General features: G+C 62.3%; 4 protein-coding genes across 5 annotated transcripts; 3 read left to right on the top strand and 1 right to left on the bottom strand.

Annotated features, from left to right (window-relative positions):
• The first annotated feature begins 852 nt into the window (after positions 1–852).
• On the top strand, positions 853–2338 carry TMEM147 (transmembrane protein 147). The gene is made up of 7 exons (XM_029065324.1): positions 853–929; positions 1032–1101; positions 1181–1246; positions 1363–1499; positions 1661–1745; positions 1899–2020; positions 2148–2338. Exons 1-7 carry the CDS (start codon positions 853–855, stop codon positions 2266–2268), a joined length of 678 nt encoding a protein of 225 aa, XP_028921157.1. The 3' UTR covers positions 2269–2338.
• Positions 2339–2421: 83 nt separating this feature from the next.
• On the bottom strand, positions 2422–6540 carry GAPDHS (glyceraldehyde-3-phosphate dehydrogenase, spermatogenic). Of its 2 annotated transcripts, XM_029065290.2 has the most exons (11): positions 6415–6539; positions 4849–5059; positions 4629–4725; positions 4341–4447; positions 4167–4257; positions 3930–4045; positions 3729–3810; positions 3285–3436; positions 2949–3111; positions 2766–2863; positions 2422–2671 (listed from the first exon to the last, which is right to left on the bottom strand). In XM_029065290.2, the coding sequence occupies exons 1-11, from the start codon at positions 6482–6484 to the stop codon at positions 2599–2601; spliced, it is 1260 nt and encodes a 419-aa protein (XP_028921123.1). In that variant the 5' UTR covers positions 6485–6539; the 3' UTR covers positions 2422–2598. The 2 variants fall into 2 exon arrangements, with proteins under 2 accessions (XP_028921123.1, XP_028921124.1); XM_029065291.2 differs by lacking the exon at positions 2422–2671 and having other exon boundaries at positions 2766–2879; positions 6415–6540.
• A 1886-nt stretch (positions 6541–8426) lies between these two features.
• On the top strand, positions 8427–11842 carry SBSN (suprabasin). The gene is made up of 5 exons (XM_029064923.1): positions 8427–8487; positions 8981–10482; positions 10984–11028; positions 11175–11219; positions 11754–11842. Exons 1-5 carry the CDS (start codon positions 8427–8429, stop codon positions 11775–11777), a joined length of 1677 nt encoding a protein of 558 aa, XP_028920756.1. The 3' UTR covers positions 11778–11842.
• A 4809-nt stretch (positions 11843–16651) lies between these two features.
• DMKN (dermokine) lies at positions 16652–24640 on the top strand. The gene is made up of 17 exons (XM_029065299.2): positions 16652–17125; positions 17299–17352; positions 17737–17772; positions 18014–18076; positions 18371–18415; positions 18526–18588; positions 18700–18741; positions 19117–19182; positions 20196–20279; positions 20391–20426; positions 21830–21877; positions 22754–22810; positions 23291–23338; positions 23441–23482; positions 23887–23955; positions 24326–24349; positions 24440–24640. Exons 1-17 carry the CDS (start codon positions 16826–16828, stop codon positions 24485–24487), a joined length of 1125 nt encoding a protein of 374 aa, XP_028921132.1. The 5' UTR covers positions 16652–16825; the 3' UTR covers positions 24488–24640.
• The last annotated feature ends 1487 nt before the right edge of the window (positions 24641–26127 follow it).

Raw genomic sequence — 26127 nt, 5'->3', positions numbered from 1 at the left:
AAGACTGTAAGCCCGTCAAACGTCAGGGACTGTCTCTATCTGTTGCCGACTTGTTCATTCCAAGCGCTTAGTACAGTGCTCTGCACATAGTAAGCGCTCAATAAATACTATTGAAGAAGGTAATCAGGTTGTCCCACATGAGGCTCACAATCATCATCCCCATATAATGTTGGTATTTGTTAAGCGCTTACTATGTGCCGAGCACTGTTCTAAGCGCTGGGGTAGACACAGGGGAATCAGGTTGTCCCACGTGGGGCTCACAGTCTTAATCCCCATTTTACAGATGAGGCCCAGAGAAGTGAAGTGACTTGCTCACAGTCACCCAGCTGCCAAGTGGCAGAGCCGGGATTCGAACTCATGACCTCTGACTCCAAAGCCCGTGCTCTTTCCCCTGAGCCACGCTGCTTCTGTACACAGTAAGCACCTAAGAAATGCCATCGACAGACTACAGGGAGAGGAGGGGTTTTTTTTTTTTTTCCCCCTCTCCTTTTCCGTCCCCTCTCTCCGGCGGGTCGGGCCCTCGCACCGTGGGCCCCGGAGGCCGCCGGGGCGGGGGGGCGAGGAAGACTACAAGTCCCAGAAGGCCGCGCGGGCGAGGAGCGGGGCTGGGGGGGTCGAAGGTCACGGCGCCTGCGCCGTGCGGGGAGTTTGCCGGGTGCGATTGGGCGGCGGTGGCGGCGGCGGGCGAGGGGCGAGGAGAAGCGGGAGGGGCAGCGGGGCGCTCGCCCGCCCGCCCGCCCCCTCATCCCGAGGACCTGCTGCTCCTCTGACCTTCCGACCCTCCGAGGGCCTCGGCAGTGACAGGGTCCGCCCGAGGGTCCGAGGACCGGGGCCCAGCGCGCCGGCCGGGCCATGACCCTGTTCCACTTCGGGAACTGCTTCGCGCTGGCCTATTTCCCCTTCCTCATCGCCTACAAGGGCAGCGGCCTGTGAGTGCGGGGCGGGGCTGGAGCGGGGGGAGCGGAGGCGGGAGGGTTGGGGGTCGCGGCCTCGAGCCGCCCCCTGACCCGCCCCGCCGCCGGCCCCGCCAGGTCCGAGTACAACGCCTTCTGGAGATGCGTGCAGGCCGGCGCCAGCTACCTCTTCGTGCAGCTGTGCAAGGTGAGGCTTCCCCGGCTGGGGACCGGAGGCGGGGCGGCTGCAGCCGCAGTCTCTCATCCGCGTCTCCCCTTCTCCCCAGATGCTGTTTCTTGCCACTTTTTTCCCTACCTGGGAGGGCGGAGCCGGTGCCTACGACTTCCTGGGGGTGAGAGGGCGGGTCCGGGGAAGGAGGCCGCGGGGTGGAAGGTGGGGCTGGGGGGGGGGGGGGCCCGCCGAGGCAGACCGACCGCAGCCCCCCTCCCCTCCCTCCTCCCCCCTCAGGAGTTCATGAAGGCCACCGTGGACGTGGCCGATCTGGTGGGGCTGCACCTGGTGATGGGGAGAAACGCGGGAAAGGGAGAGTTGAAGGTCATGGTGGCCGCGATGGGCTGGGCCACCGCCGAGCTGGTCACTGCCCGGTGAGAGGGGCCGGGCTTGGGTCGTCCGGGGGCGCCGGGCCGAGGGGCTTTGGCGGGGGTGGGGAGGCAGGGAGTGGGGCCGGGCCGGGATTGGGGTGTCTCTGGGGAGCTGGGGGCCGGTGCCGCCTCTGACTCTCTCTTTGGCCTCTCTGCCTCGCCAGCTGTATCCCGCTGTGGGTGGGGGCCCGGGGCATCGAGTTTGACTGGAAGTACATCCAGATGGGCATCGAATCCAACATCAGCCTGGTAACTGCAACCCCTCGCCCCCTGAGAACCCGCCCCTACTCCCTGCGGGCCCCTCACCCTTCACCTCTCCAACCCCGCCCCCCCAGGCTCCCAGCCCTCCAACAGTTCCAACTCGGCCCGGCCCCCGGCCGCCCCTTGCCGCCCCGCCCCCAGGTGCACTACATCGCCGTCTCGGCCCTGGTCTGGATGTTCAGCCGCTACGACCTGCCCCGCCACTTCCGCCTGCCGCTCACCCTGTTGCTCGGGCTGAGCGTGTACAAGGGCTTCGTCCTGGAGTGAGTGAGGCCGGGGCGAGGAGGAGGGCTGGAGGGGGGCTGGGGGCTGACCTGCTGGGGGAGTCTGCCTTCTCCTTCCCCTCTCCCCCCATCACAGGCGTGCATCTCCCCTCTCCCCCCCCCCCAGGTCCTCCGTCCACCTCTTTGTCCTGGGGAGCTGGACGGCGCTGCTGGTCCGGGCCGTGCTGACTGGCGTCTTGGCCCTCAGCTCCCTGAGCCTCTTCGTCACTCTCGTCCACGGCAACTGAGCCCCCCCGTGGGCCTCCCTCCCTCTCCCCCAGTGGTCCTCAGGAATAAAGCCAATTTGGATTTTTCCAAGTCTCTGTCCTGCTGTCTCCCACCCTGCAGGTATCTCCCTTCTGACCCCAGCGACGTGCACACACGCATACACACCCCAGAAGGCATGTGTGCGGCCGGCAGCGGGGCTATTTATTGCACTGGTCTGACAGGCCAGGACCTGTGCCTTCCCCCTGGGAGCCAGGGGCTGTGGCTGAGGGCAGGTCCTGGGGCCCGGGGGCAGGTCCGGGGGCCTGGGTGAGGGCGGACTGCGGCCGGAATCCGGGGGGGTGGCCCAGCCTTCATTCCTCACAGGTGTACATGTGGCTCAGCAGATCCACCACCCTCTGGCTGTAGCCAAACTCGTTGTCGTACCTGGTGCGGGAGGGGTGGGGGTCAGAGGGTGTAACCCCCAGGGCTGGCTGCTCCCTGCCAGGGCCCTGCCGCCGTCCCCCGGCCCCCAGCTCACCAGGCGATGAGCTTGACAAACTGGTTGTTGAGTGAGATCCCCGCGGCGGCATCGAAGATACATGAGTGTTTGTCTCCGATGAAGTCAGTGGAGACCACCTGGGTGAGGGAGAACCTGTCCCTAGGGCTGGTCCCCACTGCCTCCCTGGTGCCCCCCACCTCGTCACCCCAGACGCCTCCCAACCTCGTCCTCCGTGTAGCTCAGGATGCCAGCCAGGGGCCCCTGTGCAGCCTTCCGCACAGCCTCCTTGATCTCAGGGTACGGTGCTGGTGACAGCAGCCGGCACGTCAGGTCAACCACCGACACGTCAGAGATGGGGATCCGGAAGGCCATCCCTGTCAGCTTCCTGCGGGCCGGGCCGGGCGGGAGGAAGAGTCGGCGGGACCTGGGCCTGGGCCTGGGCTCCCCGGCTCTTTGCCCGACCCCAGCCCTCTGCCCCCGCTCCCCCACTTTTGGCTGCCCACCGCCCTCCGTCCCCACTCCCGCTCCTCAGGTGCCACTTGAGGGCATCCTCCTTACCCATCCAGCTCTGGGAGAACCTTGCCCACGGCCTTGGCCGCGCCTGTGCTCGTGGGGATAATGTTCTGGTGAGCCCCTCGACCCTCCCGCCAGGCCTTGGTCGATGGTGCGTCCACCGTCTTCTGTGAAGCCGTGTAGGCGTGGACTGTGGTCTGGCATCCGGGGGGGGAGGTAGGGAGTGGTGAAAGGTGAGCTGGTCGGAGCCCCGTGGGTGGGCTGTTTCCCATCTGCCCCATACCGTGGTCGCCCCTGAGGGCAGGTACCGAGTCTTGTCCTGCCCTCGCCCCGCCTCCCCAACAGGTCAGTCCCAGCCAGCGCTCTGGTCCTTGCCGACCCCTCCCCATCCCCCGGCACTGACTGGCAACAGCTGGGGAAGTCTTTGGCACAGGCCACAGCTGGGCCTCTGCGCCCCCCCCCACCCCTCAACCCTGGTCTGCCTCTCACCATGAGGCCCTCGGCGATTCCAAACTTCTCATGCAGGACCTTGGCCAGAGGTGCCAGGCAGTTGGTGGTGCAGGAGGCGTTGCTGGAATTGGGGGTGGGGGGAGGGCATGGATGCTGTGGCCAGGGGCAGGGCAGGGGGGAATCCCTGTAGCTGCCCCTTCCTGCCATCTCACTCTCGCTCCCCTCCCCTGGGCACCGTACCTGACGACGGTCATGGTCGAGTTGAACTGTTTCTCGTTGACGCCCATGACGAGCATGGGGGCATCGGGGGAGGGGGCGGTGATCACCACTCTCCTCGCCCCTCCCTGGATGTGACCCTGAGTGGGGGTGAGGAGGGGGGAGCGCAGCTTAGCAAAGGGCCTACCAACAACCCCCTGTCCCCATCCCTCCTCTACATCCTACCCGCCTCCCCTTGCGGCCCTCCCCACCCCACCTCACCGAGGCTTTGTCCTTAGTCACAAAAGCACCCGTGGCCTCCACCACGTAGAGCACCTCCTCCTGGCGCCAGGGGATCTCGTTGGGCTTGGCTCTGTGAGGGATTAAAATCCTTGACCCGGGGCCCCGGGCCCCCGTCCCACCCCCACCCTCCTGCCCCTGCCCCCCCGGCCCCACCGCTGGAAGACGGTGATCTTCTGTGTGTTCACCACCAGCTTCCCATCCTTGGCCTTGACCTGTCCCTTGTAGCGGCCGTGTGTCGAATCATACTTAAACATGTAAACCTGCAGAGGAGGGAGTGGGTCCGGGCTGTGCCGGGGGTGTGCCGGGGTGGTGGTGGGTCCCACCCCGAGGGAGCACACATCCAAGCTTGATCCGCACGCTGGCCCCCTCCCTGCCACCCCTCGCCCCGGCCCCCAGGTCAGCCCCCTCACCCTGGATCCCGCAGCGCCCTCGGCCCCTCACCATGTAGTTGAGGTCGATAAAGGGGTCGTTGATGGCCGCGACCTTCACGCCCCTCTCCAGGCAGATGCGCAGCACCAGCCGGCCGATGCGGCCAAACCTGTCCCAGACGGCAGAGTCGGCCCCTCCGCACCCGGGCCCGGCCCAGCGCCCCTCCCCGGCAGGGCTCGGTGGACCTTCGGAGCGCTGTCCGGCCCGGGGATGGGGGATGGAGGGGACTCACCCGTTGATCCCCACGGTCAGATCCGGCATCTTTTGAATAGATGGTGCCCGAGGGGGCGGCGGGGGCGGGGGTGTTGGTGGTTTTTCGGGCTCCGGTTCGGGTTCCGGCTCTGGCTCCGGCTCTGGCTCCGGCTCCGGCTCCGGCTCCGGCTCCGGTTCTGGCTCCGGCTCTGGCTCCGGGGGAGGAGGCGGGGGAGGCGGCGGCCTAGCAACTGTAGGATGGAGATGTTAGAGGCAGACAGGCCGAAATGCACCACGGCACACAGCTGTGCACCGATTCCCAGATGGGTATGTACTAATGTACACACACACAGTCAGAGCCTAGGACCCGTCCCCTCTCTTCAGCACGGGCCAGTGGGTAGACCGTCCTCAGGCAGAGGAGGGGAATGGATCCAGGGCCTCTGGGGAGTGGCCATCTCTGGGGTCAATCTGAGGATCTGTTACCCTCCTGTGGAGTCCGGAGGCACTGGAATCTCTGCAGGAGGAATGGCTCGGGGTAGACCCCTAAAGTGGGGGACACGGCATTAGGCATATGACCCGCCTTCCCCTGACCCCGGGGTCAGCGCCGGTGTGACTGGAGGTGCCCCTACGACTTTGTGTGTGTGTGTGTGTGTGCGTGTGTGTCTGCCCCTTAGGATGACTAATGTGTCACTTGGGGTGACCGACTTGTGTGGCACTGTCGGTCTGTGTGCGACCGTTTGGCTAGTGTGACTGTGTGTGCCGCTGCTCTCTGCGTGTGTGTGTGTACGCGTGTGATGCTGTGTGGAGACGAAAGGATAACGGCTAGCTGTGCCTGTGTGGCTCTGATGGTGTCTGCGGCTAGAGATGTATGCGCGTGGGGGTGTGGCGATGACTGTGTCGGTTTGTGTGTGCGTGGCCGTACTGTGGAGCTGGCTGCCTGGCGATGCCTGGCGGTGTGATGCGTGTGTGTCCCCAAGACCGCGTAAACGGCTCCCGCCCATCCCAACGCGGGGACAAACGTGTGCCGGGCCCCCGGCTCCCTCCCTCCGTCCGTCCGAGTCCGTCCGGCCCCTGGGCCCCCATCACCTGCTCCCGCGGCTTCTCACGGAGGAAGGGAGGGAGGGAGGCCGGGTCCTCCGGCGGCTCCTTTAACGCCCCCCGCGTCACCATGGAAACCGCAACCCCAAGCGCTGAGGGCCGGTCCCCGCGCAGGCGCGCTCTCCCCAGGGCGGCCGGGCGCCAGGGGGCGCCATGGGCACAGACGGCTGCGGGGCCTGGAGAGGGCCCCAGCCCCCGCTGCCTCCTCCTCCTCCTCCTCCTCCTCTTCATCCTCTTCCCACCTCCTCCTCCCTCTCCTCCTCCTCCTCCTCCTCGTCCTCCCTCCTCTTTCTCCTCTTTCTCCTCTTTCTCCTTCTCCCCATCCTCCCCCTCCCGCTTCCTCCTCCTCCTCCCCCCGCCCCCCGCGGGTCGCGGCTCCCAGCTCCGGGGCGACACCTGGCGGTGAGAGCGCAGCGCCGCCAGTCCAAGACGGGGCCCGTTACTCGCTCGCCCGACGGTTCGCCCGACGGTTCGCCCGACGGCAGGCTCGCCCGCCCCGTCCCCTCACCCGGACGCGGCTGTCGCCGGAGCTGGACGACCGTCACGTTGGTCAGCACGATATCGCGCTTGGTCGACATGGTGCCAGGCTAAGTCCGTGCCCGCCCCCCCCGCCCCGCGCTGCTGGAACTGAGGCCCCGGAGCCCGCCAGCGGCAGAGCCCGCACCCCCGTGACGCCATAGTGCCTCCGTGACGTCGTCGGGAATGTCGTCACAGAGGCGGTGGGGCGGGGCGCCTGCGGGAGGACCGTTTCCCCAGAGCCCGCCCCCTCGGCTGCCAGGGAAACCAGAAAAAACCATCCATCGATGAACCACGCCACGTATGCAGCCTCGACTTGGCGCGGAGCACCGTGCTAAGGATTAGGAGAGTACGATAGAGTAGGTGGACCCAATCTCAGTCTCCAAAAAACTTGCGGTCTAGCAGAGGATGCAGGCGTTAAAATAAATTACCGATCAGTCAATCACTTGTCTTTATTGAGTGCTCACTATATGTCGAGCACTGTTTTTAGGAAGCCACAAAGTGTAAAGATGTGGGGCCTGCTTAATAATGATAATGATATCTGTTAAGCCCTTACTATGAGCCAGGCACTGTACTAAGCGCTGGAGTGGACGCAAACTAATTGAGTTGGACCCGGTCCCTGCCCCACGTGGGGCTCACAGTCCCGATCCTCATTTTACAGATAAGGTAACTGAGGCACAGAGAAGTTAAGTGACTCACCCAAGGTCACACCGCAGACAAGTGGCGGAGTGGATATTAGAACCCATGACCTTCTTACTCCCCTCCCCAAGCAGGTCTCTGCAGAAGGAAGGATTGAGGCTGAGGATAGGCCTCAGGACTCACATGGATCCATGCGTGCGTGCACACACACACACACACACACATGCTCATACATAGTCTTGTTACAGTCACATCCGGATAACAACACACAGACCCAATGTGGGACTCACACACACAAACACACACACACACACACACACACACACTGACACAGAAACAGCCCAGGGGCTGGGGGTGCAAGGCCGGGCTTCCTGGGGCCGGGGGTGGGGGTGGGGTCCTGGAAGGGGAGTGGGAGAGAGTCGTGACTCCCCGGTTGCTCAAATCTGGCCCATCGTCAGGGTAAACACATCCGCTCCCCCGCACACACAGCTCCGCCTCCAGCACCTGAGCCCAGCCCAGCTAGGCCCAGCCTCTCACCTCGGCCGGCCAGTCCCTGACAGAGCCAGCCTCTCCTCTGGATCGCTCTCTACTGACCTAAGGGTTGCGGCCTAGGGGGAAGAGGGCAGGCCTGGGAGGAAGAGATCCTGCGTTCTAATCCTGGCTCTGCCACTTGCCTACTGTGTAATCTTGGGTGAATCACTTAACTTATCTGTCCCTCAGTTTCCTCATCTGAAAAATGGAGATTCCAAACCTGTTTTCCCTCCTACTTAGGCTGTGAGCCCCGTGGGGGACGGGGATTGTGTCCGGCCTGATTACTTTGAATCTACCCCAGTGCTTGGCACATGGTAAGCACTTAATAAATAGCACAATTATTGTTATCATTATTATCCACCGGGGCAAGAGCCCGCTCCCCTCACCTCCCCCCACACCCAGTTTCTCTGGGCCCCAAAGCCCTAGCCCAAGCCCCGAGCTGGTGGCCCAGATGCCTCAGGTCCCGATCGCAGGCTGCTACAGCTTCCGCAGCCCTGCCCCTCTCTGGTCCTGCCGGGGCCCGGCCCATCCTAGCCGCTCCGCCCCCCACCCCGTCCCCCGGCTCTGTGTCAGCGCTGCCGCCGCCTGCCCGACCGGCTTTTCTGGAGCCGCTGCGTCCCCGGGTCTCCGGATCCGATTGTGATCAGCTCCCAGCCCCTGCCTGGGGCCTGGGAGCTAGGACGCCGGGGTTCTGGGAAAGGAACTGGATCCTGATCCTGGCATGTGTGTACGGGCGTGTCTGTGTGAGCGCAGGGATTCCTGTGTGGGTAGGTTCATCTGGGGGATGTGGGTGCAGGCATCTGTGTGAGTGCAAAGATTCCAGTGCGTGTGGGCATGCGTTCACTGGAGCGCGTGTACGTCTTCGTGGGTCGGTATGTGGGTGTGTCTGGGAATGGTGGGTGCAGGTGCGCTTGTGTGTGCACAGGTGTGCTGTGCGTGTGTGCATGTTGTGTGTGTGCACCAAGTGGGTCTGTGTGTGCATCCTGGTGTCTGTCCCCGAGGGGGGTGTGTGAGCTGGACTGGCAGTCGTGGGGAGACGGGGAAGGGGCAGATCCTGGGTCTGGGGAGAGGGCGTCCGCCTTCTTCACTGTCAGCACCGCCCCATCCGCTTGTCCGTCCGACAGCGCACCTGCCCGCCCGTCCGGCATTCTGGCTCAGGGTCTCCGCCATCCCTGCCGTTCCCCCAGCCAGGCTGCGGGACCCCTGGGCCATTGGGCCACGAGGACCCCAGGCCACTGGGCCGTGAGGCCAGGGGACCCTGGGGCAGTGGGGTCGCTGGAGCTGGGCCTGGCTTCTAGGCCACGGCCCACCTTGCCAGCCTGCTGGCTGACTCAGCCTGCCCCCTCCCCGTTGCTCAACTCGAAATCTGCCGGGAAACTCCCTGCCAGGACTGGGCCCGCCTCCCCACCAGGAGCCTGTCGGTGCCTCCCCGGGGCCCGGGCTCAGCCCAGCCTGGCTGAGTCACGGGACCGACCGGGCGGGCGGGTTAAAAAGGCGCCCGCCCGACACAACGCCTCTCTGCCATCCCGCCCGGCCCGTCCATCCACCAGCATGCACCCCACCGCCGTCCTCGCCGGCTCCCTCCTGCTCCTGGCCGCCCTGGGGGTGGATCCCGGCCTCGCCACTGCGGCCGCCCCTTGGAGAAGGTCATCGACCGGCAATCAACCGCGGCCTGACCAATGCTGAGCGTGAGGTGGGCCGAGCCCTGGACGGCATCAACCACGGCTTCACGCAGGCTGGCAAGGAAGTGGAGAAGGTGTTCAACGGGCTAAGCAACGTGGGCAGTCAGGCCGGCAAAGAGCTGGACAAGGGAGTCCAGGGGGTCAACAGCGGCCTGGACAAGCTGGGCCACGGGGCCAACAACGCTGCCGGCCAGGCCGGGAAGGAGGCCGACAAAGTCGCTCAAGGGGTCAGTCATGGGGTCGGCCAGGCCGGGAAGGAGCTGGACAAGGGCGTCCAGGGGGTCAACCATGCATGGGACCAGACCGGGAAGCAGCTGGACAAAGGGGTTCAGGGGGTCAACCATGGGGTCAACCAGGCCGGGAAGGAGCTGGACAAGGGCATCCAGGGGGTCAACCATGCGTGGGACCAGACCGGGAAGCAGCTGGACAAGGGCGTCCAGGGGATCAACCACGGGATCGACCAGGCCGGGAAGGAGCTAGACAAGGGCGTCCAGGGGGTCAACCATGCGTGGGGCCAGGCCGGCAAGCAGCTGGACAAGGGCGTCCAGGGGGTCAACCATGGGGTCGACCAGGCCGGGAAGGAGTTGGACAAGGGCGTCCAGGGGGTCAACCATGCGTGGGACCAGACCGGGAAGCAGCTGGATAAGGGCATCCAGGGGGTCAACCATGGGGTCGGCCAGGCCGGGAAAGAGCTGGACAAGGGCGTCCAGGGGGTCAACCATGCGTGGGACCAGACCGGGAAGCAGCTGGATAAGGGCATCCAGGGGGCCAACCATGGGGTCAACCAAGCCGGAAAGGATCTGGACAAGGGCGTCCAGGGGGTCAACCAAGGGGTGAACCAAGCTGGGAAGGAGCTGGACAGAGGAGTTCAAGGGGTCGACAATGCGTGGGACCAGGCCGGCAAGCAGCTGGACAAGGGCGTCCAGGGGGTCAACCAAGGGGTGAACCAGGCTGGGAAGGAGTTGGACAAAGTTGCTCATGGGATGAACCATGGGGTCAACCAGGCCGGCAAGGAGCTGGACAAGGGCGGCCCGGGGGTCAACCAGGCGTGGGACCAGACCGGGAAGGACGTCCACCACGGGGTCAACCAGGCCGGCAAGGAGCTGGACAAGGGAGTCCAGGGGGTCAACCAGGCGTGGGACCAGACCGGGAAGGACGTCCACCACGGGGTCAACCAGGCCGGGAAAGAGGCTGACAAACTCCTGCACGTAGGTGCCGGCCGGCGAGGGGCAGAGAGCCCCCTCCCTAGATTAGCCGGGTGGAGACGGGATTGCGGGAGGGGGCGGCTGCCCAGGACGGGTGCGACCTGAAACTAGGAGGGGGCCGGGGCCGGGGCCGGGGCCGGGGCGGGGGTGGGGGCTTGGGCGGCCGCGGGGGTGGGGGCGGGCCCGGCTGGCAGTCAGGATTAGGAAAAGGGCCTGAAAGACGGATCAGCCGGGGAACTCCCCCCATCCCCATCCCCCCTTCCCCTGCTTCTGTCCCCTTCCCTCCCCTCTTCTCTCTCCTCCCCCTCTTTCCCCTTCTGCGCCCCCCCCACCCCCCCGGCTCCCTGATCCGGACATATGTAGAGTGGGGAGGGATTGGGGTGAGAGAGGAAGGGATCGCGCGGCTTCTCTTTAAGACCCCTCAGTTCTGGAACTCAGTTTGCCCATCTGGAAATGGGGAGAAGCCCTCCGTCTGCAGCGCTTAACGCTCCTTTCCCTTCGCAGGGCGGGCAGCAGACCGGCGGCGGGGTGACTCCTCTTTTTTCGGGGGTAAGTGGTCCGGTGCGGAGGGCGAGGCGCGGGGCGCGGGGCGCGGGGCGCTGGGCCAGCGGGCGTTGGGCACGGGGCGCGGGCAAGGATGGGACCGGGCCGGGAGGTAATTTGGGAGAGAAATCCAAGGGCCCGTTTCTCCCCAGGCGACCGCCAATGCGCCATTGATTAACTGGGCGGCCTTGTGGAGGGTAAGTCCCACCGCTCCCTGGCCTCTGATCGTCTCCTGGGAGAGGGTCACCCTTCCCCTCCGGTTATCCCTGACCCCCGGGTCACCTCTCTCCGGGGTCACCTCTCTCCCCGGATCACCTCGCCCGCGGGTCACCCCTCCCTCTGGGTCGCCTCTTCCCCTCCTGGTCACCCATTTCCCGGACTCACCCCCGCCCCCCCCGGGTCACTTCTCTCCCCGGTCCCCCCGCCTTCCTTCCCCTAAGGGTCACCTCTCTCCCCGGCGCGCCTCGCCTCGCCTCTACACCCGGGGCCAGGACTCCCTAAATCTGCAGTTTTTCTAAGACGGCAGGGGCAGCCTCCTCCCTAACCCCGAGGTGGCCAAGACCCAGCTCCCCGTCCCCATCCAGGCTCCTTCTCCATTTTCCTCTCTCCTTCCGCCTCCCCTTCTCCTCTCCCTCTCCCCTGCCTCGCCCCCCGCCCCCTCTCCGGTTTGTCCGTCGCCCCGAGGGAGGCCCCTACCCTCCCTACCCTCCCGTCTTTCCTCCTCTCCCCAGGGCATCGCCAACATCAATCCTTGAGCAGGGGGCCGTGGCCGTGGCCCTGGCCGGAGTCCTGGTTCCCAGAGGCCGAGCCGCTGTGGACCCTGGACGGGGGCCGGGGTGGGGGGGGGGGGGGTGGGGGGGAGGGACAGAGGGGGAGCAGGGAGGGAGGGGGATGGGGAAGGGGAGGGAGATTCGGGCTCCTGGGGCCCTGCGGGCTCACATGTGAATTAATAAAATAGTCAAACCTACAGACACCGCGCCTCCTCCTCCCTCCTAGCGGAAATATGCGATTCTCCCTGCATAACCTCAGCTCCTACCCCAGCCCCCCGTCCCTTTCCAGTGCCCCCTGACCCTCTCCCAGCCCACATCCCAGCCCTGCCCTACCCGCACTTTCTGTCCCAGGCCCCTGCCCCTGTCCCATCCCCAGCACGGGTCCCAGCCCCCAGCCCCTCTCTCAGTCCTATCTCAAACCCAAGTCCCCAGCCCCAGAACCTGTTCAAACCTTCAGCCCTGTCCCAGTCCCCTTTTGCAGCCACTAGTCCCTCTGACTAGTCCCTCCCTCTTTCCTAACCCCTGTTTCACCCGCAGACCCGCTCTCTCCCCTAGACCCTGTCTCATCCCCAGCCCCGATCTGTCTCAGATCCACCTTCTGTCCAATCGGTCAATCAATCAATCCATCAATGGCATTTATTGAGCACTTTCCACGTTCAGAGCACTGCGCTAAGCGTTTAGGAGAGTACAATATAATAGAGTAGGTAGATAGGATCCGATCAATCCATCATATTTCTTGAGCGCTTACTAGGTGCAGAGCACTGTACTAAGTGCTTGGAAAAGTACAATATAAGTGTGTAAACTTCTTGCCTGCACGGAGTTTAAAGACTAGAGGAGGAGACATACATTGAAATAAACTACAGATGGGGAAATGGGAGAGTATAGGGGTATATACACAAGTGCTGTGGGGCCTGGGGTGGGATGCATATCAAGTGCTTAAAAGATATGGATCCAAGTGCACTGGTCACATAGAAGAAACAACGAATAGGGGAAATGAGGGGTTTAGTCAGGGGAAGCCTCTCAAAGACGTTTTGTAAGTAGGGCTTTGAAGGCGGGGAGAGTGGTGGACTCTCTGATTTGAAAGGGGAGAGAGTTCCGGGCCAGAGGGAAGAAAGGGGCAAGGGGTCGGCAGCGAGACAGATAAACGCAAGATAGTTTGGATGGAGGGGAAACGGCTATTTCACTGCACCTAGCCCTGATCCTGTCCAACCTTGACTACTGCCACAACCTCCTCACGGATCTGCTTGCCTCCTGTCTCTCCCCACTCCAGTCCTTACTTTACTCCGCTGTATGGATCATTTTTCTACAAAACTGTTCAGTCCTTGTTTCCCCACTCCTCAAGAACCTCTAGGGGTTGCCCATCCACCTCCATATCAAACAGAAACACCTCACCATCGGTTTAATAATAATGTTAGTATTTGTTAAGCGCTTACTATGTGCAGAGCACTGTTCTAAGCGCTGGGGTAGATACAAGGTAATCAGGTTGTCCCATACGAGGCTCACAGTTAATCCCCATTTTACAGATGAGGTAACTGAGGCACAGAGAAGTTAAGTGACTTGCCCACAGTCACACAGCTGACAAGTGGCAGAGCCAGGATTCGAACCCATGACCTCTGACTCCAAAGCCCATGCTCTTTCCACTGAGCCACAAAGCCCTCAGTCACCTTGCCCACTCCATCTTCACCTAGCTGATCTCCTACTACAGCCCAGCCCTTACACTTATTTCCTCTAATCATTATCATCATAATAATTCTGGTATTTATTAAGCACTTACTATGTGCCAAGCACTGTTCTAAGCACTGGGGTAGATACAAGGTTATCAGGTTGTCCCACATAGGGCTCACAGACTTAATCTCCATTTTACAGATGAGGTAACTGAGGCACAGAGATGTTAAGTGATTTGCCCAAAGTCACACAGCTGACAATTGGTGGAGGTGGGATTAGAACCCATGACCTCTGACTCCCAAGCCCATACTCTTGCCACTAAGCCACGCTGCTTCTCAATAACAACCTACTCACTGGGCCTTGATCTTGTCTTTTTTGCCACTGACCCCTTGCCCTTATCCTCTCTCTGGCTGGGAACTCCCTCCCTCTTCCTACCCAACAGACCACCACCACTCTCCACACCTTCAAAGCCTTATTAAAATCACATCACCTCCAAAAAGCCTTCCCTGACTAAGCCATCATTTCCCCTACTCTTCTCCCTTCTGCATCACCTGAGCACTTAGATCTGTTTCCCTTCAAGGATTGGATATGAATGCTATCCCCAGCCCCACATATCCATAAATTATTTTAATGTCTGTCTCCCTTTGTAGACTGTAACTTCCTCGTGAGCAGGGGATTTGTCTATGTGGGTGGATGAATAGAGCATGGGCCTGGGAGCCAGAAAGAACTGGGTTCTAATCCCAGCTCTGCCACTTGTCTGCTGAGTGACCTTGGGCTAGTCACTTAACTTCTCTGTGCCTCAGTTCCTCACCTGTAAAATGGGGATTAAGACTGTGAACCCCATGTGGGACACGAACTGTGTCCAAACTGATGAGCTTTTATTTACCCCAGTGCTTAGAAATGCGCCTGGCACAAAACAAAGTGCTTAACAAATGCCATAAAAAAACCCACCCCAGAACAAAAAACCCTCTGTAATATTGTACTCTCCCAAGCGGTTAGTAGAGTGTTCTTCACACAGTACGTGCTCAATAAATACGATTGATTGAGGAGACGAGTGAATCCTAGATATGTTCTGAAGGTAGAAATGACTGGATTTGTTGATAGGCTGAATATTTAGGATGAATAAGAGAACTGAGGTTACAGGCTCATGAGACAGGGAGGATGGCAGAGTTGTCTACAGTGAAGGGAAAGTCTCTGGGCGAACAGGGTTTGGGGGGGAAGATGAGGAGTTTTATTTTGGGCATGTTAAGTTCGAGATGACGGCAGAATGTCCAATAGAGGTGTTCTGAAGGCAGGAGGAAATGGAGAGCCCGCAGAAAAGGAAAGAGGTTCCGGCTAGAGAGGAAGATTTGGGAATGATCCACTTAGCCCCTGGCAAAGTCCCTAGTGCCTTTACCAGGCACTAGTCCCTGTCCCAGGCCTGTCCGCTGCCCTACTCCCTGTCCAAGGCTCCAGCCCCATCCCAGCCATTATTATTATTATTTGTTACATTTGTTAAGCACTTACTATGTGCCAAACACTGTTCTAAGCACTGAGGTAGATACACATTAATCAGGTCAAATACAGTTCCAGTCCCACTTGGGGCTCACAGTCTAAGAAAGAAGGACAGTCACTGAATCCCCATTTTACAGATGAGTATTTGCCCATCACACAGCAGAGCCGGGATTGGAATTGAGGTTCTCTGACTCCGAGCCCTGGGCTCTTTTTACTAGGCCACACTGCTCCCACTGACTAGCCCTGTCCCAGTTCCAGCCTCTCCTTTTTTGGGGGGTATTTGTTAATCAATCAATCAGTCAATCAATCAGTGTTAAGTGCTTACAGCCAGGCACTGTGCTAAAATCTGGGGTAGATACAAGCTAGTCAGGTTGGACACAGTCTGTGTCCCACCTGGAGTTCACAGTCTTAATCCCCATTTTACAGATGAGATAACTGAGCAATGGAGAAGTAAGTGACTTGCTCAAGGTCACCCAGCAGACAAATGGCAGATCCGGGATTAGAACCCAGGTTCTTCTGCCTCTCAGGCCCGTGCTCTGTCCACTAGGCCACACTGCTTCTCACATCCAGCCCCTATCCCAGCCACTAGCCCCCATACCAGTCCTCCCTCCCTTCGGCCCAAATTCTGTGCATGCCTCCAGCCCTGGATCTCAACTCCATCCATACCTCCAGCCCCTGGCCCAGCCCCTGGCCCACCCCTGGCCCAGCCCCATTCATTCTTCCAGCCCCAGTCCCCACCCCTGTCCCAGCTCAGCCCTTCCCCAGTCCAAGGCCTCAGTCCTTAGCCCCTTCCCAGCCCCCAGCCTTTTTCCAGCATCCAATCCCTCTCCCAGCCCCTGTCCCTGCCCCCAAAACCCCACCGAGAAGGAGATTCAGAGATTCAGGGGGAGTGGGATGGTATGGGGAATAGGGTCAGGAGGACCCAGAAGTACAGACAGAGACATTCGGTCACAGAGAGATAGAGAGACAATAATCAGCCCTTGGGACAGACAGGCAAAGGAAGAGATAAATTCGCCTATCTCTGAGGTGACCACTCATCTGATGAGGGGCAGTTAGGGCAGCTGGGGGACAGAGACTCCAAGATTTTGGGGGAAGGGGCTGGGGATCGGATCGCCCGGGCCCTGTCCCTGACTGAGCTTCCTCACTTTCTCGAGTCTGTTTCCCCAGACGGGAGAGTGGAGGGATTGGGACAGGGGTAAGGGGCAGGGCTATTTTTAGTCGGATTGTAGGCCCCCTCTCGTGGGGGCAGCGGTGACGTCACACACGTGTCTCCTGCCATGGCCCAGGTAAGCTAGACGTACCAGCTCCTCCCTCCCACCCACGTTCCCCGAGGAGCGACCCGCCCTCCCGCCCGCTCCCGGCCCGCTCCCGCTCCCGGCCCGCTCCCGCTCCCGCTCCCGGCCCACCCTCCCGCCCGCTCCCGCACTACAGTGGCTGGGCCCAGGGGAGGGGGCAGCCGGGGCGGCGAGGAAGGGGCCGAGGCGGGGTGCGCGGGGCGCGGGGGTCCCGGGGTTGGGGGCGGCGCCACCCGCCGGGTCTGATCGTCCGGCCTGGCGCCCCCGGGACCCTCCCGGGACTCCTCCCTCGGCGGGACCCCTTCGCCCGCTCCGCCCCCCAGGCGCGGTGCCCCAGCGCCCGGCCCCGTTGCGCCACGGACGGACGCCGGGCGGGGCGGGGCGGGATGGCCAATTACCTCTCATTTCCCTATCTGCATCTTGGCCCTGACTCAGGCCGGCCCCCGCGGCTCCCGCGGCCCCCTCTATAAGGCTGGGGCTGCCGGCCTGCAGGACGCTGGGCCCAGCCGAGTCGAGCCGAGAGGTGAGCAGCCAGCGAGGCCCAAGACCGAGACGACGGCCACAGGAAAGGAGTCGGAGATGAAGGCGCCGCGGCCCCTGCCCCTGGCCCGGGCCCGACCACCCCTCCTCCTCCTCGTCGTCTTCCTCCTCGCCCTCCTGCTCGGGGCCCGGGAGGCGGGCAGCGCCGCTCTGGGCGGGCCCGAGGGACCCGGGAGTCCGGGGGGGGAGCTGGCCGGGCTCGACTCGGCCGGCCTGGGGGTGCGGGAACTGGGCAGTGCCCTGGACCGGTCCGGATACGCGGCGGGGACCAGCCCCGCTCTGGGGGGTCCTCCCAGGCAACGCCCACCCCCCGGCCCGCGACCCCGCCGGGAGAGCAACGTGAGTGTCCGGGGCGGAAGCGAGAGGTAGGGGGGAGCGAGTGGGGGGCAAGGGCAGGGGCAGCTTTGACGTCATTTGTCGTCACTGCCCCCAAATCTCTATCTCTGCCTCCCCGAATGTCCCCCCCTCCCCCGCCGTGACCCCTGCCATCGCTGACCACGCTCTGACCCCAGGGAGCTTTCGCCTATGCGGTTCCAGGCGGCGGGTGGCACAGGGGCGACTCGGAGGTGAGATGTAGAACCCGGCCCCCATCCTCGCCTCCCTCTTCACCCCCGCCCTCTCTGAATCGCCGCCACCTCCTCCACGCCCGTCGCGACCCTCTCCCCCGCCGGCCTCCCCTCCCACACACAATCCCCTATCCCCCTGCCGTCTCCACCCCACAATCTTCTATCCCCCCGCCACCCCCCACCGGATCCCACGCCCCACAGTTCTCCATTCCCACCCATTCCCACCATCCCCCAACACCTGCCATCCTCCAGCTCTCCTCCGCCCCGCATTCTTCTCAAGTCAAGACCCTCGGAAAGAGGGGAAGGCGAGGGCGGCTGTCGAGGGGAGACCGGGAGGGGCGGCAGGAAATGGGTTCAGGCCTCTAATCCTCTCTCTTCCCTTAGTGCGTCAACTCTCCCGCGGTTGAGACCAGCGCTGGGGTAAGAGCTTTGGGTTTCTTCGGGGCTAGTGGGGAAACTGAGGCAGAGGGGAAGTGGTACTTGTGTGTGTGTGTGTGTATCTGCCTTCAGTCCGCTCGTTGGGGATCGACTGTCCTGTATTCCGTCTGTCCCTGTGTGTCTCTGTGGTTCTGGCAGTCTCTGACACCCCTTAAGACTCCGGGTCTCTGTCTCTGTATCTCCCTCCCTGACTTTCCGTGCCTTTGTCTCCCTATTTCTGTAGGGATCCAGACCCGCGCCCGCCTCTGTCCACAACCCAAGTCTGGGACCCGACGCTTTCTATCGGGTGCGGTTAGGCTTCTGCTCAATGGGGGTTGGGGAGGAGCCGGACCGGGGGTGGGGGGAGAGGAAGGCGGCTGGACCGAAGGTGGGGCGAGGGGATGGCGGCCGGATCGAGGGTGGGAGCAGCAAAGATCGGGGGTGGGGATGGGCGATCATGCCTTTCATCGCCCCTCGTTTCCTGGCCCTGGGCTACTCCTTCCCCAACTCCAGAGGGGACCCCCTCCCCAGAATAACCCCGCCCGGGACCTCCGCCCCCGCCCACGCTGGCATAACCCCCGCCCAATTTCGTCTCCTGCAGGAGACCAGCACAGAGACCTCCGGCGGAGACAGAATCAGAAATCCGGTGAGGGCTGGTCGGGAGCGAAAGGGAGAGGGGGGCGTGGAGGAGTGGGGGCCGGGAGGGGGGAAAGCATCCGAGGAGCTGGGGTGTCTCTGATAATCTTTTCTGATCAGACACTCTCGTCCTCTTCGTCGGCCACGGCCGCCGTTCCCCTCGCTGCCACCGCCAAACCTGAGGTTCGCTTGCTCCTTGCAGGGTGGGAGTCGGGGGTGGCGAGGGTCGGGGGGTGGCTCGGTCAGACTAGATCTCTGACCCACCTCCCCCAACCTCTCCCCGCCTCTTCGCAGTGCGAGAATATGAACAACGAAAACCGTGTGGCCGCCACGCAGGTGCAACTCCCCCCCCCCCCCGCCCCCCACGCCGTTCCCCGTTCCGGTCCCGGTCCCCTGGCTGGCCCCCTCTCCTCTGCTCCTAGGCCCTCCTCCTCCACTCCTCCCCGCCCCACCCCTTCCCCTTCCCCTTCCCCTTCCCCTTCCCCTTCCCCTTCCCCTTCCCCTTCCCCTTCCCCCCCGCCCCCCCCCCCCCCGGCTCCGGCCCCCTCCAAGAACGGCCCCTCGAGGCTCATACCCAGGGCCGGGGAGGACGGAGTGTGGGGGGGAGGAGTGGGATTGCCGGGGTGATCAGAGCGCCTTTTGGGTGGTGGTGAAACAGGGCAGGGACCACGAGGACTCCAGGAAAGGAGTCCCATGTTCTCCTCTCCCCAGGGAACCGAGCCTCCTTCATCCTTCTCAGGCCGTGGCCCCAGCGGGGGATCTGGAACGGGCCTCCACGTGAGTCCTACCCCCCCCGTCCCTGCCCACCTCCCCTCCCTAGTCCCCTCCGCCCCTCCCCATCGCTCCCCCTGAATCCCCCCGAGCCCCCTGGGCATCAGGCAGTGGGGACCCTTGCACACTTGAACCAGTGGAAAGCAGGTCAGGAGATTATCAGGACAAGGGAGCTCTGGTCCTAGATTCGCTACCAAAATCGGAGGTGGCCAACTCCGCGGGCAAGCCCCGTTTTCTCATGGGCTTTCCTATCATCGGGGGTGCCAAGGCCTGGGCTGGGGAGAGCGACTCTGAGTGCCCCCCACCTGGGGGGGAGCGGGGGGTTAGCAAAGAAAAGCGCACCCCGCCCCCAAACCCAGGACCCTCGGAGGAGCAGCGTGGCCTAGAGGAAAAAGCGAGTCAGGGAACCGCATTCTCATCACCCACCCCACCACTTGCCTGCTGTGGTACCTTGGGCAGCCATGTATTTGCTCTGGGCTTCAGTTTCCTCAGCTGTAAAAAAAGGATTCAACACCCGTTTTTCCTCCTCCATGTCGTGAGCCCGTATGGGACAGGGATTTGTAACCAACCAGATTATTTTGTCTCTACTCAGAGCTTAGTAGAGTGCTTGGCACCTAGTAATTGCTTAACAAATAAAATATTGTTGTTGTTTTTGTTGTTGTAGTAGTTATTATAACAATAATAACAAGCCGACATCCACTCGTGCCTGATGGCGGGCAGCGCAAGGCAGGGCAGGGCAGGCAGGGGAAGTGAAGGACGAGTAGAGGAGCAGCTAGCCCGCCCCCAGTCTCCTGGGGCTGAGGGCTGGATGGGCGTCCCAGGGTCTGGCTCGCCTGGGGTCTGCGACGATGGAAGGAGTCGGGCTGCGGCCCAGCTCCCCCTTGGAGGGGATAGGGTGGATCGGGGGTCCCACTCCCGCAGCAGATGGGGCGGGGTCGGGTGGGTCTGGTGGCCCCATTCCCGCAGCGGATGGGAGGTCAGGTTCGGGGGGCACTGCGTCACCCCTGCCTGTCCCCCAGGGATCGGAGGCGGCAGAGTCTGGTGAAGCCCGGAGTGAAGCGGAGGTGTACAGGGGATCCAGCCCAGTGGGGCTCCATGCTGGCGTATGTGCCCCCCCCCCATTCCCCCGTCCCCCAGCCTTCCACCTGCCCCCCGGCTTTCAGTCCTGGCTCCACCCCGCGGGACTGACCCCGTGACCCATCTTTGTCTTGCAGTCTCCTGGACTCTTCAACTTTGACACCTTCTGGAAGGTGAGTGCATCTATTCTGCCGTGTGGTTTCCCCCTGCCTCCCAACCTTCCTCCGTGGTTCTCCCTGCCTCTCCTCCCTCCTCCCTTCACCCTTTACCTCACCTTGTTCAACTAGGGACACTTCTCTCAATCAACCAGTGGTACTTATTGAACTCTTACTCTGTGCAGAGCACTGTACTAAACACTTGGGAGTATGCACAAGCCCTGCCCTCGAAGAGTTTACAATCGAGTTGGGGACACAGGCACTAAAATAAATTACAAGTAGGAGGAAGCATCAGAGTTTAAAGATATGGACATAAGTGCTGGGGGGCGAGGAGAGAGGGAGCACCAAAGTGCTTAGGGGCTGAACACTGAAGTGCCTTGGGGATGTGGAGGTACTAAACTGAGCTGACAGTAGTGGGGGCCGGGAGGGAATTGGGTAAGAAGATGAGAGATTAATCAGAGAAGGACTCCTGGAGGAGCTGTCATCTTGGAATAAATCAATCAATACTAGTTATTTGAGTGTTTACTGAGTGCAAAACACTATATCAAGGGCTGGGGAGAGTAAAATGCACCAGAGTTGCTAGACACATTCCCTGTCCACGAGGAAAGCAGCATGGCCTAGTGGATAGTCCTGGGAGTCAGAAGGACCTGGGTTCTAATTCTGGATCCACTACTTGTCTGCTGCATGACCTTGAGCAAGTCACATAACTTCTCTGTGCCTCAGTGACCTCATCTGTAAAAGGGGGATTAAGACTGTGAGGCCCTATTTAGAACTTGGACTGTGTCCAACTTGATTAGCTTGTATCTCCACGAGCTGTTAGTACAGGGCCCAAAAAAACTCTTAGTACAGGGCCTGGCACAAAGTAAGCACTTAACAAATACCATAAGAAAAGGGGTTCACAATCTAGAGGTCTTGAATATAGGGAGAGAAACGGCCTGCCGGCTGTGAATGGGGAGAGAGTTCCTTGCCGGAGGAAGAGCTTGAGAAAGGAATCAACGGCACAAGGGACGAGAATGAGCTACAGCAAGCAGGTTGGCTTGAGAGGAGCAGAGCCTATGAGTGCGGGGGCAGTGGGAGAGGAGTGAGGATGGGTAGAGGAGGAGAGAGCCTATCCCCTACCTTAGAGTCGACGATCAGGAGTTTCTGCTTGGTGCCAAGAGGAATGGGTGCCCATTTAAGGATTTTAAAGATTGAAGACATGTGCACAGAACTGTGTTTTGGAAAACTGATCCTGGCAGCAGAATAAAGGAAGGACAGGAGTGGGGAGAGAGAAGAGGCAGGGAGGTCAGCGAGGGTCCTTCCCCGGTGCCAACCCTCCTGCTGTCTCTTTCTGTCCCTGGGTGTCTGCTTGCCTGCCTTCTTGTCTTTTGTGTCTTGGTCTGTCTCCGCACCTGGAATCCATTTCCATACCTTCCCGGCAGAACTTCAAGTCCAAGCTCAACTTCATCAACTGGGATGCCATCAGCAAGGTAGGGGCGAGGCCTGGGGGTCTGGGGGCCTGGGATCCTGGAGGGCTGGGTGCCAGAACTGAAGGCCGTCGGGGGGCCGAGGGGAAAGAGCTGGAGCAGGATAGTGAGGAAGTTGAGGGCTGGGCAGGGAGTGCAAATCAGTGGAGACTGGACGGCCAAGGGGCTGGGAGTCGGGGGAAGGCGGGAACAGATCAGAGCTGATGGAGCAGGGGAGACACGGGATCGAAGGCAGGAGGTTTGAGGTTCAGAGTCTGCAGAGGGGTGGGTTGAGGAAGGAACCGTCCGAGGGTCGCTCCCCCCCTCCCACCTCCGCAGCGATTTCTCTCTTCGTTCAGGATGAGGCAACTCCCGGCCCCTTGGGCCCCTCGGGTCCCCCGGCTTCGGGCAGGGAACCTCGCAATGGACAGGGCCGCACGGGGCATGGTCGGGACCCCCGACACCCCTAATCGACGACCCCTGGCCGGTCCTCTGCCCCCACCTCTCAATAAACCTCAAGTCCCTCCCCCATGCTGTCTCCGCTCCTTCCTTACCGGCTCCGCTCCGGGTACTGCGCTGGGGGGATTCTGAGACACTGCGGGAGGAAACAGGAGCAGGGGATGGAGGGTAACGAAAATGATACAGAGGGGACCATCCCGGACCTCGTGCCCCGGACCCCCTCCCTCCCGCGCCTTCCTTCCTCTTCCCCTCCCCGCACCTAACCCCCTCGGGCCTGGTCTAGCCCCCAACCTGGCCTGCAGCCTCAGGCGAATCCAATTCCCCCGCGGGCGAACCGGGACCCTGGGGCCCGGGAAGGGGGCCGGATTGGGGACTGGGGAGCCGGGGCTAAGAGTCGGGTGGCTCGGACCGATGGGTGCCATGGCATTTTCCGCCCTGCAGCGACCAAACGCCCCCACCAGCACCAGGACCATGCTCTACTTCAGCCGCCTGTGGGAGGTAGGAGCCCCCGCCAGAGACCCGCTCCTAGGTGCCTGGGACCACCCCCCACCCCATCCCCTGCACCACAACCCTCCCCATCGCCTCCCCCACCCATCTCCCCATTCCTTGGCCTACATTCCGCCCCCGCCCATCCCCTGCCCCGCACCCCACCCCATCGCTTCTCCCACCCCCTCCCCATTGCCCGTTCCACGCCCCCTCCCCATTGCCTGCCCCACAAACCATTCCATTCCTTGCTTAACCCCCAACCCCTCCCTTGTCCCACACCTATTCCCAGCCCCCATCCCAACCCTCGTCGTCCCCCCGCCCGGCTCAGCCCGGCCCCATCCCTTGTCTCACCCTCCCTTCCCAATCCCGGCCCCATCATCGCCTGCCCCACCCTTCGGCCTATCCCCGGCCGCGCCTCACCACAGAGACCTTCTCCGCAGACCTCCCCGCAGCACCCCCTCCCCAATCCCCCATCCCCATCTCTTCCCACAGGATTTCAAGCACAAAACTCCTTTCTTCAATTGGAAAATCATCTCAGAGGTGAGGTGGGGCTGGAGGAGCGGGCAGGGGTTGGAGGCAGGGGAGTGAGAGAAATGAGTTACCTACTCTTCTTCCTGCCTACACCGACTGTGCTCCCACTAGGACGTCGATCCTCTAGACCTGCAAAAACGGTCCGTCACGGCGGTAAGTCTCCACTCCCTCTTCTCCTCCTCCTCCTCCTCTTCTCCCTCCCCTCCCCTCTCTCCGCATCCCGATCGTCCCTCCCTTCCCCCGACGAGAAGTTGGAGGCAGTAGGAAGAAGTTGGGATAGACAGAAAGGGTTAATCAGTGGGCGCCCCTCCGCGGCCCCGCTGCCTCTCTGCCCTGCTTCCCCTCTTCCCCCTGCCTCTCTCCCCTCTGCCCCGCTGCCCCCTGCCCCGTTGTCCCTTGCCCCTCTGCCCCGCTGCCCCCAGCCCCGCTGTCCCCTGCCCTCTGCCCCTCTACCTCCTGCCCCACTGCCCCGCTGCCCCCTTGCCGTCCGATGGGACCGTGTCTCTGGGATCCGGAGAACGGCGGGGCGGCTCACGCAGTACCGTCTCCCGGGCCAGGTCTCCGGCCTGCAGCCGGCGGCCCGCATCGCCTCCACAGGGCAACAGCCCTACCCGACCCCCTTCGAGGTGAGGTCCGCTCCCCGCCACACACTTGGGTGGACCCGCGTCTCCGGAGCCCCCGGGCTCCCCGAGCCTCCCCGAGCTTCCCGGGGCTCCCTTTGGAAAAGGAGGCGGGGAGAGTCACCACTCCTTCCCTGGGGTCCTTGAGGGTCTCCTTTTCCGCCTGGGGGAGTTGGGGAATTCGATATGAGGGGGGAGGAAGAGCGTGGACCCTGGAGACAGAGAGTAGAGAGAGGCAGAGGCGAGGGGTGGGGGGCGTGGGCGGGCCGGGATGATCCGCAAGCCTCCCGCCGAGCAGTGGGAGAGACCTGAGGGGGACGAAGGGAGGCTGAACCAGATTTTTCCTTTCCCTCCTCCCCATCCCCCCGCCCCTCAGGCCGGGTCAGGTGCAACTTCCGCGGTGAGTATGAGGCCGGGGTGGGGGGACGAGGGAGAGTGGGGCCGGGACTCCCGGGTTCCCCAGTGCCTCAAGCGATTTCCCTCCCTGCAGGCGACCCGGGCGGAGCCGGGCTTGCTGCGGTGGGTGAGGGTTTGGTAGGTGAGTGAGGGAGTGAGTGAGCCTGGAAGCGAACTACCGGGCCCCACCCCCCGAAAATGGGGAGGGAGGGGCCGGGGGGAGGGCAGGCTTCGTCCCAAAGGGCAGGCGGAGGGACGCGGGGGCGACCGGCACGTGGCTGGGGAAACTGGGCCAGGCTGGGAACTGACGGGGGTTCGGGGAACCGGAATGTCTTCTCCTCCCTCCCTCCCTCCCTCCCTCCCTCCCCCACTCCCCTTCATCCCTCCCTCCGTCCGTCCGTCCGTCCGTCCTCTCCCCTAAAGCTGGCGCCTCCCCCACTCACCCCGGATCCCCGAGCGGCTGCCCAACCCCCAACTGTCCCCGTCCCGTGTCCCTGGCCTGCGACCCGCTCTTCCCGACTCGCCCAAGCTGCATGTTTCCTCGGTCCCCGCCTCCCGCCTCCAGCTCCAGCCCCTGGCTCCCCCGGCTCCCCCGCCGGGGCACGGGCCGCCCTCCTGCCCGGAGGCAACTGTTGACGGTGTGACGGTCCTGCTCGCTGTTTCTGGGCCATTTAGAAATAAAGTGACTCGGCTCCCTGTAACACGCCCGGGTTCGGCTCTTCTCCGGGAGGGACGAGGCGGGGCGGGGCGGGGCGGGTCGAAGCGGGTCGGGGCGGGGCGGCTCTTCTCCCGGGTGGGGAGCCGGGCTGGCCGGAGATTGGAGGCTCTCAGGGCCGGGAGCCCAGGGCAGGGCACGGACCTGATGGAGATCTCCAGTGACTCACGCCAGCGGCGCCGGTTCCTCCCCATCTCCTGCTGCAATCCGGGGGTTTGGGGCGGGGAGACACCCAACCTCCGACCCCCAGCCAGGCCGGGCGCACGCCCCGCCCGCGCACGAACAAGGTGCCAAGAGGGAAACTGAAGCACGGGAGCTGGAATCTTGCCATGTGTGAGCTGGAGTGACACGACGGCACACCAGCTGGGGCCAAAAGCCCCCTCCTCCGCCCTCCGCTCTCCGCCCCCCACCCCGGGGTCCCGAGATTTGGTCCCTGCCCGTCTACTTGGGATTCCCACGTCCATCTCCCTTGCGAGTGGGCGGTCAAGGCTGTGTGACGACATGTGCATTATCATTATTATTATTATTATTCACAATATATTATTATTTATGATAATTCATTCGTTCGTGAGGAACTTATTTTTGTACGAGGAACTGTGCTGAGCACAGGGGACCGGTACAACAATATGGAATGAGAGAATGGGATTCCATGCCCACGGGTGGATTCCCAGTCTAGAAAGAGGGTGGCCAGCACTCAGGAACAGAAAGAACCGGGAAAATTCAACTGGGTACTGGAGTGGGGAGAGACAGGAGGCAAGAAGATCGACGAGGAGACTGATGCAGTCGTCAAGGCGGGACAGGATGAGTGCTTGTCCGAGCGTAGTGGCAATTTGGATGAAGAGGAATTAGCGATTTTGTGAAGGTAGAATCAATCATTCAATCTTATTTATTGAGCGCTTACTATATGCAGAGCACTGTACTAAGCGCTTGGGAGAGGATAGTGCAACAGAATTAGCAGACACGTTCCCTGCCCACGAGCTTACAGTCTAGAGGGGGAGACAGACATTAATATGAATAAATAATTTATAACACATAATTGAAAGAACTGAAAGGATTTGGTGACAGAT

This window comes from Ornithorhynchus anatinus, chromosome 5, assembly GCF_004115215.2.
Source record: "Ornithorhynchus anatinus isolate Pmale09 chromosome 5, mOrnAna1.pri.v4, whole genome shotgun sequence".
In the NCBI taxonomy this organism is placed as follows: domain Eukaryota; kingdom Metazoa; phylum Chordata; class Mammalia; order Monotremata; family Ornithorhynchidae; genus Ornithorhynchus; species Ornithorhynchus anatinus.
The sequence above is the reverse complement of the archived record's forward strand: the minus strand, read 5'-3'. Positions and strand labels throughout refer to the sequence as shown.

Bases quoted from the DNA above. Each gene is read 5' to 3' on its own strand.
- TMEM147 (XM_029065324.1), top strand. From the start codon at position 853: ATGACCCTGTTCCACTTCGGGAACTGCTTCGCGCTGGCCTATTTCCCC. The intron at 1,247-1,362 runs GTGAGAGGGCGG...CTCCCCCCTCAG, and splicing joins GTGCCTACGACTTCCTGGGG to GAGTTCATGAAGGCCACCGT. The intron at 2,021-2,147 runs GTGAGTGAGGCC...CCCCCCCCCCAG, and splicing joins TACAAGGGCTTCGTCCTGGA to GTCCTCCGTCCACCTCTTTG.
- GAPDHS (XM_029065290.2), bottom strand. From the start codon at position 6,484: ATGTCGACCAAGCGCGATATCGTGCTGACCAACGTGACGGTCGTCCAG. The intron at 4,448-4,628 runs GTGAGGGGCCGA...CCTCCTCTGCAG, and splicing joins TTATCGACCTCAACTACATG to GTTTACATGTTTAAGTATGA. The intron at 4,258-4,340 runs GTGGGGCCGGGG...AATCCCTCACAG, and splicing joins AAGATCACCGTCTTCCAGCG to AGCCAAGCCCAACGAGATCC.
- SBSN (XM_029064923.1), top strand. From the start codon at position 8,427: ATGCGTTCACTGGAGCGCGTGTACGTCTTCGTGGGTCGGTATGTGGGT. The intron at 10,483-10,983 runs GTAGGTGCCGGC...TTCCCTTCGCAG, and splicing joins AGGCTGACAAACTCCTGCAC to GGCGGGCAGCAGACCGGCGG. The intron at 11,220-11,753 runs GTAAGTCCCACC...TCCTCTCCCCAG, and splicing joins ACTGGGCGGCCTTGTGGAGG to GGCATCGCCAACATCAATCC.
- DMKN (XM_029065299.2), top strand. From the start codon at position 16,826: ATGAAGGCGCCGCGGCCCCTGCCCCTGGCCCGGGCCCGACCACCCCTC. The intron at 18,416-18,525 runs GTGAGGGCTGGT...TTTTCTGATCAG, and splicing joins GAGACAGAATCAGAAATCCG to ACACTCTCGTCCTCTTCGTC. The intron at 22,811-23,290 runs GTAGGAGCCCCC...CTCTTCCCACAG, and splicing joins ACTTCAGCCGCCTGTGGGAG to GATTTCAAGCACAAAACTCC.